Genomic DNA, 15,987 nt, shown 5'->3' with positions numbered 1-15,987 from the left:
TAAATACATGTGTTTGTCGTGTGAAAAGGATAAACAGCCTTTTTAAGGCGATGATGGCTGCATCAAATCAATGAAGAACGATATGAAAGAACATAATAAAAGAAATATAGATAATATACATATTGTAAGTGGTTCTGTGAATGTCAGAGCTGCAATAATATAGACTAAAAAAAATGGTGAAGGTTACCGAAAAAAACTTATATGTAAATGAAAAATGCAGTCTAAAATAATTAGAAATTTTTTTATTATTTTGAATAAATTGAACAATATCGAAAAATTGAAAAACTTAGTTACAAACTCAACAATGTGGAAAACGCGGTGATATTTCTTAATAACGAAATAAATAAATTTCACACAATGGAGAGAATCAGATGGAAGCAAGAAGAGAAGATGGACACTACACTGGTTTAAACTTTAAAGTTTTAACTTTAAGATTTATATTGATTTATTTTAGAATGAATGTGTTTGGGTGTGTGGACACACAACACACACATGATTTGATCATTAAACACGTGTGTTCTGCTTATGAAATTTTTTGGAATTTAATGATCATTTCAACAATCTGAATTTGAATACAATACACAATACTAGAATATCTGTCCCAGCAACTGCAACAACCGGCAACCACAACACGTGTCATCCAAAAAAACCAGTCATATATATATTATATATATATTATAATAAATTTACTGTTACGCATTGGCACTGTAAATGATACTATCATAATAAATAAATTGATAGATAAATAACTAAACAATAATACTAACGATCATGACTTTGCGAGCGAATAGTTAAATATATTTATATTTACTTTTAGTCTAAAGCTTTCAGACAATGAAATCCAACGGACATTACGCGCTATTTAAAAGGTAAGATAAGTTACCTCAGAAAGATTTAATTGATAGATACCATGGATATATATAATACACATATCCATGATAGATACAGGTATATATATTTTTATATTTACAATATTCTATAAATTCTACCGAATGTTTGGCGTTAATATGTTTGTAGTTCGTTTTTTCAATTTTTCTCACTAAAGTTTTTTGGTGAACGTTTAGTTTATTAAAATTCAAAATAAACTTATTTTCCGAATTCATGCTACAAATAAGGCCATATTTCGATTCCGAATGAATCATCATCAGTGCTTTCTGCTGTTTATATAGGGAAATATTGACTTTGTCAAAATGAACTTAAATGGAGATTGACTTTGTCAAAGTGAACTTAGATGGAAATTAGGTATCAGGTTTCTTTATTGGCTGGTCATCTTTTTTGGTCTCCTTTTCTTCATTGATAGCATCATATTCTTCTTTGTCACTATTTACAATGCTAGTTTTTATTACTTCTTTGTTTTCGTTGTTGGTTAAGCGCCGGGTTGGAAGTGGGGTTGCCATTTTTTTGTATATTTATTTTTGGTTTATTGATATCAATTAAGACTGCTTCTGCAATTTTAAGATGCGTGTAGTTGCTGTTCTGGTATATTACTTTGGTGTTACTCTCGAGGCTAATAGTGATTGAGTGTGTTGAGTCCAAATGAGATTTGATAGCACCACCACTCAACACTGAACATGTACTTACTCGGATATTTTTCATCCGACTTTGACACTGTTTAAAACATACAAAATATACATGCAAAAGATTGCCAAAATCGATTGCGGTGTTAAACAGAGCACAATTTAATGAGCTAAATAGGTCTCATCAGATGGTAACAAAATCAAAATATAAAGATCAACTAACATTTTATACATTAAAAATTGAATCAGTGTTTACTTTCTAGTCTTAATATTTGTATGTTTTTTTATTCAAACAATTAAATTATAAATTATCGGCAACAACATTTTATGACTATTATATAGGTAGCAAAAGTGCAAGACGAGCAAATTACATCACAGCAAACAGTTCCGGCGAGTTAGCTCTTTCAGTAGCTCTTTCATGTTTCGTGCAGTTACGGGATGGCCTGGTTCGAATACTGCCGGTCAAAACTTAAAGACTATCATACGTCATCCGCGCATGATGCGGTGCTTGCGCGTGCATACATAATGTGTATGTACGTCGTCTGGTGTGGATAGCACAGTCTTCGTGGCACGGAAGTTTAAATACAGGGATGATATGTAAGCGGTTTTGCGTAAGTCAAAGCTGAAAAAAGTCAAAGAAAAAAAATTCCAAGACTGATCTTCTTTATCATCATTAACGAGAAATTGGAACAAAATTTTAAAAGAAGGATTTTAATATCAACAAATTTTCCTGTCAAATTTCAAGGACAGATTTAATTTCCATTTAATTGCATCATTCTAAAAAACTGAATTGTGTGTTACTGTGCGTGAATGTGTATAAATAAACGTATGTGAACAACTGAGCATGTAGCAATGTGTACCCCTATAACTTGGTGTGAATTTGATATCAATTAGCTAGCTAGCTAGTGCCAAAAAGGTCATGAATTCGATATAAACTGCTTATCTGTTCACAAGCTAATAGTGTGTTAATGTGCACGAGTTGAGTATAAATGTATGTGAACACGCCTGGCGTAAATTTGATATATTAAACTATTAACAGGTAAACTAGCTGATTTATTTATGTTGAATAACATAACGCACCAATAGGTACCTTATCAATGATTTTGTTATCTATATTATACCGAGTTGTATAAATGAAGTGAGATTATATAAAAAATACTGGCTTTGCTTTTTTGATTAAATTTATCTTCTATTCCATCGTATTAATGAATGAATAAAATGAATGAGTAAATGAATGGATGAATGAATAAAAAAAATGAACGAATGGATGAATAAACAGATAAAATGAATGAACGAATGAATGAATGAACCAATCAATTAAATTTATATAGCCCAATTTATAAATAATTCTGGGCTCACCCTAAAACTCGCTAAACGAAGCAATACAAATAAAATAAAATAAGAAGTAAAATAAACAAATAAAATGAGGAAAAAAGCGTAGGCTACGTTCATTTCTGCTTTTTATATTCATGAATATATTATAGAATGAATAAAACTATTGAAACATTTAAATAACAAGCACTCCAAACTACTGAAACGATTACTAAATTAATGATAAAATAACAGGATAAGGTATCAAACAAAGAATCATTCAGTTCAATTAAAAATCAACCAATAAAATAATTTAATTCTCAAATTAAACAAAATAGACCATAAAGCAAACAAACAATCAATCAAAAAATGATCAAATAATCGATCAAGCAGCAAACCAACGAATGAAACAATATATCAACAAATAATCAATCAAAATATTTCTCAAAACATAAATGATAAACCCAACAAACAGCAAAAAATCAATAAAACAATAAAGAAAAAAAAATCAAGTAATAAATTAAAAAATGGATAGAAAAAATACAGCAATCAATTAACACAAGCAATAAATCAACAAAACAAATATATAATAATGGTTATAAAAAATAAACAATTAGTTAAATAATAAATAAGACAAGTGAAAGATGGAAGGTCTGTTACACTCTGCCTAGGTTCATAGGAATCAACCACACGCCACAAACATCGTACATGAATATGCGCTAAACGACGCTTCACACACAAAGCATGTGATAAGCAGGAACCTTTTTGTCATACTCGATTTGAACGCGATGACTGCACGTACTGTGAAACAGCAGCAGGCGACCTTAACCACTAGGCCACCACGCCGCCCAGTTTATAAAAAAAACGCAAAATTAATCAAACAAGCACACAAAATTAAACAAGCGATACACCAATAAAGTAAATGTATAAAAAAATCAATTAATAATCAAACAAGCATGGAAAGACACGTACAAATAATCAATAAAACGAGTATTAATTCGATAAAGCTAACGTCTTCTGAAAATCAAATAATTAAACAAACAAGCATAAAAAATCAAAAAAAAGCAACCAAACAAGCAATAAATAAAAAAATATCAAAGTCAAAAACGGCATACAAAAAAATCAATTGGTCAATTTAAACAAACGACGAAAATATCTTTTAAAAAATTTAATAAAACAATTTAACAGCCAATAAATTCAATCAACAACATTCATATATAAAAGTTTAAACAGAAATTTTAAAGCACAATTTTCGGTTTAAAATGAAATTTTTTTAAACCTAGACCCTTTCCTTAACCCAGTGGTTTTTTGGGTTGAAGTTATTATCATAATATTAACATAAATCGCCCATTCGAAAAAAGTTTATATTTAAGTTTAAAAATGTTGCTGTTGTCCCAAAAGTCTTGAATAATCTTTGTAGGTCTCTGCCTGACCTAACTCTGACCATTTTTCCGTTTGAAAACGTATTAAAGACATCTATTTTGTTGTATGCATTGCATTATAAATTTGTAGAGAGCTTCTATTGATTGAGTTATCTATTGAGGCGCTAGTATGATGGTGTTTGGTGATGATGTTTTATTCTGATATATGATGTTTGGTAAACTACGAGTAACAACAACAACAATAATAATAATAGCTACTATTAATTATTAATAATTCTTCGACGAGCATTAAATGCTCGGTATGCTTAAGAACCATTCTTGCTACCTTTGTGGCATTTAATATTGGAAAAATATTTTATTTTCTTGAAACAACAAATAAGGTGAAAAAGATAAAATGAAGAAAATCTAAAAGAGTGTCTTTATAATTATAAAATGAAGTGTTTAAATAAAGTAATTGAAATGTACGCCTGTACGGTCCTCCTATGCTCATTATCATTGATAATAAAATATATTTAAAATGGTAGCACGAAGCATTGTTTCTATCACAATTGATTCCACTTGACAAGCTGATTGCGGCTTTTTCAAGTTTTTTATCAAAAGAAATAGGCCATACTATTGTAAATAGTGATAAGTTAAAATTGTTATAAATACTGATTGACGATATTTCAAATGAATTGAGAATAATAGATTATTATTATTATTATTAGTTAGTCAAATAATATTAAATACTGGTGTAAACTTTAAGAGATTACACAGATAATTTTTGTTTACGGCGACTAAAATCTAATATTCAGCATAAAAAATCTTCACAATTATCATATCTAAGTTTTTAGTCCTTCACTAACATAATGGCATTCATAATGAATACCTAATACTTGTAATTTGACAATTATAGTGAATTTTTATGAGCTTTGTTAGATTTTCATTTAACGGCTTTTAATAGTGGCAGTTTAAAAATCCTGAGTGAAACCACATGACAAACGTTTTTGATTGATAAAAAATTTAAAAAGAATTTTATTGATTTCAAAAATATTGATAAATTAATTCACACGTATATTTTATTCTAATCGGAATTTGTTTTCAACATAATAATTAAAACCTCGTTGTAACATTTTATGAGTCGATTTGAATAAAAGTAACACATGGTTCAACCTCTGACCTGTGCTGGAACCACATGGCTAGGCATTCGCACAGTATATTCGATAATAATAATAATAGTCAGTAATGCTATATACCCATGTCCTCTGACCTCTTCTTGGCTAGGTATTCGCACAAAGTAGGTATTCGCACATTAGTGGTATATATATATATATATATATATATATATATATATATATATATATATATATATATATATATATATATATATTATATAATATATATAAGAGTTCTAACATGCGAAGACTACAAATTCTTTTATTCATTCTTTTCCGTAATTAATTTTTATTTTCAAACAAATTCTTTAACAGCGCTGCTCATTTATCGCTCCTAAAATTTCTTTGTAGCTTGATATTCTGCTCTGTTTTTGAGCTAATTTAACAAATCAAAATAATGTCTGGAGATGTCAATGTGGAGGAAGATGAAGTCTTGGATCCCAGGATTAAAGTGAGGCTTAATTAATTTAAGTTTTAATTCATTTAAATGTGATAAATTTGTGTTTTATTTATTGGTTTATTAACGATTTTATTGTTTTTTTTAACTTCGTTTTTCATTTTTACTTTTACCTTGTTGAAGTTGAGTAGTTGATGGTGATGGCCAAATAAATAGTGAATTATTTCGATTTCGTGTTGGTTGATGGTTGATCTATGTGATTTTTTTTTCTACAGGATGAGTTGGAGGCATTGAACAGTGCTGCTGATAGTATCAACAAACTTGAAAATGAAGTTCAGGTTTTTAAAAATTATTGTTATATTAATTGATTTTTAACCATAATGTTAGATTAGCATTAGAGTAGGAAAGAAAACTTAAAAATAAAAACTAATAATAATAATGAATAATAAACTAATTGCTAACCTAATCTGACATATTATTTGCTCTATTTTTTTCTATCAATAGATATGAATATTAATTGTATTTACAATTAAATTAAATTAAATATTAAATTTAAATATCATTGAAAACTAAAAAAGATCATTATTTATTCTATTAATTTAATATTATTTAATTTAAATACTATTGATCCCATATTTTGTTGAAAGTGCTTCTTAATCTTACGTTTATATTTTATATTCTATATTATTGTTCCCAATAATAAAATAATTTACATTTATATTTTATATTGAATTAGATTAGAAGGTCAATTGGATATAAATATTAATATATATTAAAATATAAATTCATAATATTCATTTATTGATATAGTCTATTTATCATCTATATATATATATATATATTTATGACATCTGTGTATTTCAATTTCTGTTTCAATTTTTATTTTTATTTTTATGCATTAATTAATTAATTAATTAATATAATTTATAAAACATTAAAAACATTTAAATTTAAAATTAAAAAAAGGTTTTAAATTTGTTTTTAAATTCAAAATTGTTTAATTCTTCAGAGAGCCAGATCAAATTTTAGAATACAAAAAGCCGAATGTGTAGAGCATTTAAATCAACTTGTAAAAAAAATTGGCAAGAGGTTTATTATAAAAGCAAGACCTTACTACGAATTCCTTAAACATGTACAAAAGGTAAGTAGCATTTAATTAAACTGTTTATAATGCTAATGTTATCTTTTAACTTTAACTTTTAAATCAGCATTTGTTTTTATACATTTTTTTTTAATTTGTGAATAAAAAAAATTTCTGAGTGATAGAGACATGAGTTATCTTGATATTTCATTCTAAACAACTTGTAGCTTCAGTTAGAAACCCAAAAAGTAACAGCCAATTATCAAAAAGCCAACAGTATTTATAAAGCAGCCCAAGAAACGGTTACATTAGCTGAAGAGCGATTGGTTGGTGATGATGGTGACAAACTGGCATTTGATGCTGCTTGGCAGGAAATGCTCAACCATGCCAACCGAAGGGTTATTGAATAAATTGATTTTTTCTCTTGATGTTCATTTGTTCATTGTGCCATCACATCACAGTTCATGGAAGCAGAAAATGAAAAAAGAATATGTGAGTCTGAACATCAAAGATGTTCCAAAGAGTTTGAATCAATGCAGCAAAAATTGGCTTTTATGCACAAAGACTTAGGCAGAGCCATTTCCAAATCAAAGTACTTTTTTAAAATTATTTTTTGTTTTATATTGCAACATTTTTATATTTATATTACAATTTTAATGTTGTGAGCGTTATAAAGTATTCATTCTTCAGTGCATAGTTATATAAGATATCAAGCCAAGACCAGCTGCTTGCAATTAGTTTGTGTTCCTGAACATTTTGTAAATCTTCTGAATTCCACCTACTATATGTTGATCTGTATATTTGTATACTACTGGTGCAATGGCATTTGTAACACAGAGCTTCAATAACTTTATTTAAGTTTCATTTATCTAAATAATAGCATCAAAGTGCATGCACACTCACTCAGTTGTTTGATTGAACATATGTGCAGGCCCAAAAGATACAAAATTAAATTTTGATTATGCTAATGTCACCATCTTTTCCCTGATTTTAAGATATTTCAATATTAAAGAATGACAACATTTTTTATAACATTATTATAAATCCTTTAATCAAGTTTTAAAATATATTAATGTTGTCACATTTAAGGCCATTAACAGATTTTAGTTAAACCACAACCAACCATTTTATAAAAATATAAATGAAGACACTAAAATATATTATTGCCTATCTGACCGACTATTTTGTGATGATATCTGAATATGATTGGATAGCACAGAATGGCTGGAAGATATTTATCAAAACAAGGTTAAAAATAAAACCAAATTAAAAAAATCTTTTGAAGTTTTTTTATCAAACGTAAAAGAATAAAATTATTTTAAAATTTGATTAGTCAAATGACATTTACTTTGTAGCAAATGCTAGAAAATACAAAGTGGTTGTAACAACAATTTGGAGTTGAAAAAACTGGAATTTTTTTTAAAAGAGGTGTGACTACACAGTTGCACAGCATTATATCCCACGTTTTTTTAAACACATCTTAAACTAAAATTCTTCATAACATTTAAAATTATTAGTTAGGGAACAGACAGACAGTTGGAAGCAAGTTAAACAAATATACAAATAAGAAAATAATAGAAAGCTTTGTGTTCTCAACATCTGCACTTCTTTGTGCGCTTGAATCTTGGACAAGATAGAGAGGAACTGATAGGTCAGAAGCATTTGAAATGAAGTGTTACAGAAAATTGAAAAACGAACTCACATGTAGCTAGCTTGGAAACATTGAACTAAATATGGAAGCCGCAGTTTGAAAACTGCAACTCTTGGAATGTATTCATCTTCAAAAGGCTGAATGACAGACTATGTTTTGATTAACGAGGAAGAGAAAAGTTTGAAAACTGCAACTCTTGGAATGTATTCATCTTCAAAAGGCTGAATGACAGACTATGTTTTGATTAACGAGGAAGAGAAAAGTAGAAAGGTCTGCCAAGAAACGGTGAGATGATGTTACAAAATGGACTTGGGTGAGAATATTGAATTTGAAAGATAGAATAAGATTTTTGAATCAACTAGAAAGGTTAGACGCTGTCAGTATTAAGAGTCACTCAAAAAATTCAATATTTGTTTTTTATTTTTATTTATTTATTTTTTAATTTTTTTTTTATATTTATTATAAATATTTATTTGTTTTTAATAATTTACATAATTAAACAGGCCTTTCTATGAAACCAAAAAGAAATATGAAAATAAACTCCAAGTTTGTCTTTTTTCAGTCAATTAATGCTGTTCTTTTGTCTGCTTGTGAGGCAAGCTTGATTTACATTGCATTGTTTACATCTATTTAATAATCCATCTTTCCATTGAATGGGTAAAACATATTTGGATATTAAAAATACTTTATGAAAAGAAAAATATTTATCACGATATATTAACATAGCAGATTTTTATTTGTGTTTGAAATTTTTATGATATGTTATATGAATAATGTATTAAATAATATATTAATAATTTTTGGATTTCCAGGCAGAGAGGCAGAATGCAGAAGACTTACAGCTTGCTTTGATCTGCTGCAAGCAGAAATACAAGATGGCGTTATCAGGTTTGGAGCGAATCTCTGAAGAAATCCACATGCAGAGGAAGGTCGACTTGTCAGAACGCACCCCTGGAGTTGGAGCTGAGTCTGATGCTGCCAGTGATCTCTCTGATTTGCAGTCTATTAACTTTGGAGGTTATTTCATTTGTTCCTAAAATAGTTTCAAATATTCAGTAAGGATTCTGATTGGAGGCAATCTCAATGGCCACGTTGGAGAGAAAACAGATGGTTTTGACAACGTACATGGCGGTTTTGGCTATGGAAAACGGAATGAAGATGGCAACCGCATCCTTGAGTTTGCTGAAAGTCACTGGTTTTGTTTACTGAACACATATTTTAGAAAGAGGTTGGAACATCTCATAACATACAAAAGTGGACCATCAGCCATGCAAATTGATTTCTTCGCTGTCAAGCAACAACATCGAAGGCTATTCAAATACGTCAAAGTTATACCTGGCGAATCATGTGTCGCCCAACATAGACTCCTTGTGGCAGACCTGGTTGTCGAACTGTCAAAACATAAGTCTAAACAAATGCCTCGGAGAATCAAAACGTGGAAGCTGAAAAGCAATATTCATCAAGAAAAATTTCAACAGATTGTCGCCACACAGTTAGACCACCAATCGCAAGCCAGTACAGATTGGAGTACATACAAAACCGTTTTAATGAACGCTGCTACTATAGTTTGTGGGAAAACTGGTACAAAACGTCAGCATGAACGTGACACTTGGAAGTTGCATACAAGCAATGGCAAAAATCAAATTCTGTTGATGACCATAAAATTTTCCGAGAGAAGAACAACTATGCAAGACGTCAAGTTGCACTGGCTCGGACAGATCAGTGCAGAGAGTGGCTCACTAAAAGCAAAGGTGAACAAATGAAATCTCTGTATCCTATAGCAAAACAAGCAAAGCGTACGAAAAAAGACATAGTTGGTGCCTCATGTATCAAAAATGACAAAATGAGATGGTTCTTGAAAAAGATGAGATCAAGCTACAGTGGAGAGAATACTTCAATCGTCTGTTAAACGAAACAAATCCCATCAATGTTAACTTTGACGCTCCACCCATCGAAGGTCCGATTCCAGACATCACTTTAGAGGAGCTTACAGAAGCTCTGAAAGCTATGAAGGATGGAAAGGCAGCAGGGCCCTCTGGACTCAAAATTACATCAAACATCTGGTACTGCAGGTATCCAAACGTTACTACAACTTTGCCGTGAAATCTGGAGAAATTGCTCAATGCCGACTGAATGGAACTATAGCATGACAGTCCCGCTATACAAAGGCAAAGGTGATTCATTGAACTGTTCATCATATCGGGGTATACGTCTGTTATAATACTCCCTGAAAATTGTCGAAAAAATCATTGAGAGAATATTAACGTCGTGCATCACAATCGGAAATTATCAATTTGGTTTTCTAGCGGGGAAATCAACAATTGATGCAATTCACATCCCTCGGCAACTGCGAGAGAAGTACCTCGCAAGGCATCAACAACTATCACACATTTTTGTAGACCTTGAAAAAGCATTTGGTCGAGTTCCTCGTGAAGCAATCAGGTGGAGTCTACGTCGACAACTCATTCCAGAATATTTTGTTCGACTTGTTATGGAAATGTATACGAATACTAAGACTCTTGTCAGCACAACGGTTGGAAACACAGATGCATTTGACATCGGCGTTGGAGTTCACCAAGGCTCGATTCTCAGTCCACTGTTATTTATAACTGTGATGGAAGAAATCACAAAACCGATACGCACTAGTGACATTTGGAATCTAGTATATGCTGATGATATCGTTTTAACAGCCACATCCGAGCAGAATGCAGCACAGATGTTTGAAGATTGGAACACCAGACTCGCCGATCATGGATTCAAAATCAACATCAGCAAAACCAAAGCAATGAACACTGGTGAACCCATCCAATCCACAGCTACTGGACGATGGCCCTGTTCAGTTTGTAAAGCTGGTGTAGGTAACAATTTAATCAAGTGTCAGCAGTCTAACCAGTGGTGTCACAAACGTTGTTCAAAAATAATTGGTACTTTAACTAAAGTGTCCAATTTTGTTTGTCCTGCTTGCATCAATCCACAACAACAAATTCGAAATAGCGCTGTTTTTGAAGGCATTAAAATAGAGAAAGTCACATCGTTTCAATATCTAGGGGATGTTCTGGATTGTACTGGAACAGCTGAAGCTGCCGTTCGAGCACGCATACGTGCAGCCTGGAATAAATGGCATCTCCTTGCCTTTATATGGATGCGGCGTGACATCCCACTATCACTACGATCAAGACTTTATAAATCTGTGATACGTCCGGCGTCGTTATATGGTGCAGAAACATGGCCAATGACAACCAAACTGGAACAACAACTTCAACGAACCGACATGAAAATGCTCCGATGGATGCAACGAATTAGTCTGAAAATCTACCAAAATCCTGCGTCGTGCTGGTTTAGATGATATAAAGGACGAATGCCGGGAACACCGTCTGCGGTGGTTTGGTCATGTCAAACGAAGTGGAAACAGTGCCATAACTTCTCTTGCAGATGTTGAAGTACCTGGCACACGTCCCAAAGGCCGTCCAAAGAAGTTCTGGTCGCAAACAATCGAGCAAGACATGAAAGCTCTAAATTTAAATGAAATGGATACAACTGATCGTCTAATTTGGCGCAAAAAGTTGATGGCAAAGAAAACAACGTCCTACTTCGGGAAACCGGGTCTCTGGACGCAAAACGAAGATTGATTGATTGATTCAGTAAGGATTAGAGATGCACTGGATAGTAAATTTGGTGAAGGCCAAATGCCAAAAAAATTATAATTTTGAATTTTTTAGAATGAGAAACATTTTATTGAGTAAAATTAGGCTATTCTTTATCATGATTATATAAAGTCTGTTCAAGTTCAGAGGTTTTAACGTCTGTGATGGCCAAAATAATTTTTCCTCTAATATTAATCAACATTTTTTGTCATGGAATCCTAAAAAGTGATGGTTTGCTTAAACGGAAATTGCAATATTTGGCTATTCGACCTTTTCAAATGGCAGAAGCTAAATGATAAATTTTGACCGAAAATTATCATTTGGTGCGTTTCTAGTAAATATACATACTTGCACACATCCACATTTTATTTATATTTATGTATAATTTTTAATTTTTAATTTTATAATTTATACATACATGTGATCAGATTTCCTGTCAGAAACGAGTAGTCAGGTGTCAAAAGATGATCTGGCAGATTTTGATTCAGACTTTGGCTTTGACGAAGAATGGGGTACTAGTGGGGCATCTAAAGTCAAGAATAACAACTCGTCTAATGCTGCAGATAGTTTTCTAAACAAAATTTCAAATAAATTCAATAGAAGCAATTCGTTAGGGTATTTGAATGCCGCTGAAGAAAGTAGATTCAGCATCTCGTCTTTTTCATCGAAGGATGACACTTCTAAAAATTTTGAAACTTTTGGTGCTAGAGAAGGATCAATTAACAAGTTTTCTAGGGACAACCATTTGGAAGGTGCTGAATATTTGGAAGAAGTTAAGGACAAGCCATCAAAAATGTTTTCAACTGAAGAAGTTGATTCATCTTCTACGATCAATAACACGACGTTCACCAGTGTCGCTTATTTGGCAGTGTCAACTCCCATTGATAAGAGCAAGCATTTGATTGAAGGAAATAGAGAAGGAAGACTGGCAGTATACCGTAACCCACCTCTAAAACCATTCCCACATTCACTTCACAAACAGCAGCAAGGTTCTTTTCAAAATATCGATACTGAGCCGTTGCAGCAGCTGCCAATTCAACAAACTTATCAGCACCAGTTGAGGGTTGCTGATCAGTCTAATAATTTAACACAGCATCAAACTTGCCCTCGACAGATCACGTCGAATCAACATCCTTCTCTCGAAAAAACATTTCAAATTGCACCATTGGATAAAGTTAATCATTTAAATGTTTTACAACCTTGTGATTTAACATCAGAACATTCCAGCCAACTGACGAAGAAGATATCACATCCGACACCAGTGCATCTACAGCAACTTCAACAGCATGAACATCAGTACAACTCTAGCAAGAAACACGATTGTCTACCGCACACGCAACTTCTCAACAACCTCTACACCTACAAACAAAAGTTGACTTCAATTGATAAACAGATGGAACACTGCTACTTAACTGACATCAATATTGCTGATAGTCACCAAGTCATCAAACCAAACAGTGAAGCCGAACATCAGAAGAGAGAGGAAACCAACAAAAACAAAAAGGGCCTCTCCAGTGAAGAAGTTTTCGTTTGATGGCTTAAAGGCAACGCAGCAAAATATTTACTTATTGTAAACTAATAATTTCTATCACCCTCTTTAATGATTATGAATTATTTGCAATTGAAAGTTTATTTATACCATGAAGGTTCTAAGTTTATTTGTTAGATTCCTTTAAAACAAATCATATCACAAATAATAATATTTTCATTTTATGATTTCTAATGTTGCTGCTAAGTTATTATGCCAAACATACTTAATGATTGTTAAATTGATTTTCTAAAGAAAAACATACTTTTGATGTTATGGACTATATATGTAATGTTTATGCTGTTCACATACACACGCACAACACTCACACCCACACGCATACTCACACCCACACATATATGTATATATATTATTTATTGTAAAATCTCCCTGCATTTATTTTGTCTGAGTTATTTTTTGTTTTGCAACCGAGCTATTTACACAATCTGCATTGCAATGACAACCGAATGCTGTGCACATGGATATCTCATTAGTTAATGATGACGGTCTTCCATAAAATCTTTCCTCTGATTAAAAATTGCTCTTGACGCTAATTTTTGTATCTTCATCTTGCTTAGGTTGCGTGATACTGCATTGTTTGATTAAATTTTGCCAATCAAATCGAATGATATTATCAGAATATGTATTTATTGTGGTTTATTTGCAAAATGTTTTATTAATTTTTTCCAGTGTTTTTTTTAATTTGTAATGTTCTTTGGTACATCGTGAAAGTAAAACATATACAAATGTTGGGGGTGGAAAGAATATTCTAACATTTGTCAGTGTTATGGTTAAGAGCAATTGTAACCAGTGTATCGTTGAAAAAATGTGACTATTTTGAGTTTATTTTCTGTAAAGATTGACAATTATTGGATGCAGGTTCTTAATTATTATAAGAATTGATGCCAATGTTTTACGAATGTATGTTAGCCTTTTGGCTGACTATACTTGATCATAATAGGATGAGAAATGATGATTCAAGCACTTGCATGTAAATATATTGCTTTTTTCAAATGCAAACGCTCGTAACGTTTAGAAATTTCTTCTATTGACTCCTCATGTACAGTGTTTTTAATTTATACTCACCTCAGCTATTAATCTAATACTGACTTGAAAGTATTTTCATTGCTGAATGTACACCGCTCATAAATTTAACATTTTTGGTTGCTGCAATATTAATGTTCAAATGATTATGCCGAGTGTGCACAACTGTTGCAACACTATTTATTATTTCACTTTATGTTTGCGTTGTTTGCACGAGGCAATAAAAGTTTTTAACCTTTCTTTAGTTATTGAGATTAAAATTCAAACCGAAGATTTTGCAAGTTGGAACGTGACTGGATAACATGGGAAAGTTGTGGATTCTATATATCTCGAATTTTGAGAATCATGTATGATCAAAAAACATTTCATAGCTCTTACGTGTCCCCTCCAAAAAAGATAATTTATTATTTATTGAATTAATTGCAAAAATATTAGAAACAATTGTTTTGAAAAAAGATAATATATAAAGAATACCCACTTGAATCTACTACAAAGCAGTTTTTTCGGCATCAACAAGATAGGGCCAGGTTTGGACATTAATTAAAATATATCCATCACGTTTTTTCATTTTTTCAAATGAAATATAAAAGTTTTTTCATAATTTTTTAAAATATATTTTTTCAATCAACAAAATCGGAGATACTTTTTTTCATTTTTTTTTTAAATTTTTTTCGATTGCTAGTATTGTTGGTAGTATCGTATTATTTGTAGTATCCCTGGATATATATCCATGGTAGTATCACCAGATGTCTCGACGCTAATATGTAAATGGGAAAGTTAGCGTGCCTGCTTGGTCGTTTCATTACCGTATTACATTTGTTAAAAAAATAACTACATAAATTTTGTTTAAGATTAACTTAAACAACACTCAGTTAAAGAAAACACCTTTTTATCAAAATTTGAACGGAACTTGATGGAAAATTTTTTATGACTTACAAAATCGAAATTAAAAATAATTACCCATCAGTGGTTTGTTCAATGCTCATCATTGAGAACCATGATCTGACGTTGCATCACAGATGGGTGAAGCTTCCTAATTCATTTTTGAAAGATATCATTGAAAAAAAGTTGACAAGGATGAGTCAGAAGTCACATTAAATGGTCTGGCTCGTTTGAAAGCATATTCTAATGAAACTTTTTCAATGAAAATATTTGAAAAAAAAACCGTTGCAGAACATCAGCTAAAATTATGTTTAAACACGTTTAATGAAAATGAAGATATATAGGGTATCTTAAACTAAAATTTATCATAAACCAAGAAAACTTTTTAGGTATTAG

General features: G+C 31.3%; 1 protein-coding gene across 1 annotated transcript; it reads left to right on the top strand.

Annotated features, from left to right (window-relative positions):
• Positions 1-5,761: 5,761 nt before the first annotated feature.
• Positions 5,762-14,858, top strand: HELRODRAFT_190408 (hypothetical protein; the record flags this gene model as incomplete). The annotated part of the gene is made up of 9 exons (XM_009013774.1): positions 5,762-5,815; positions 6,037-6,099; positions 6,771-6,902; positions 7,070-7,240; positions 7,304-7,434; positions 8,997-9,039; positions 9,306-9,510; positions 9,568-9,840; positions 12,566-14,858. 9 exons carry the CDS (start codon positions 5,762-5,764, stop codon positions 13,669-13,671), a joined length of 2,178 nt encoding a protein of 725 aa, XP_009012022.1. The 3' UTR covers positions 13,672-14,858.
• Between the last annotated feature and the right edge of the window lie 1,129 nt (positions 14,859-15,987).

Source organism: Helobdella robusta (genome assembly GCF_000326865.2).
Source record: "Helobdella robusta unplaced genomic scaffold HELROscaffold_12, whole genome shotgun sequence".
NCBI classification, from domain to species: domain Eukaryota; kingdom Metazoa; phylum Annelida; class Clitellata; order Rhynchobdellida; family Glossiphoniidae; genus Helobdella; species Helobdella robusta.
Note: the sequence above shows the minus strand (reverse complement) of the source record. Positions and strands in the feature narration are given on the sequence as shown.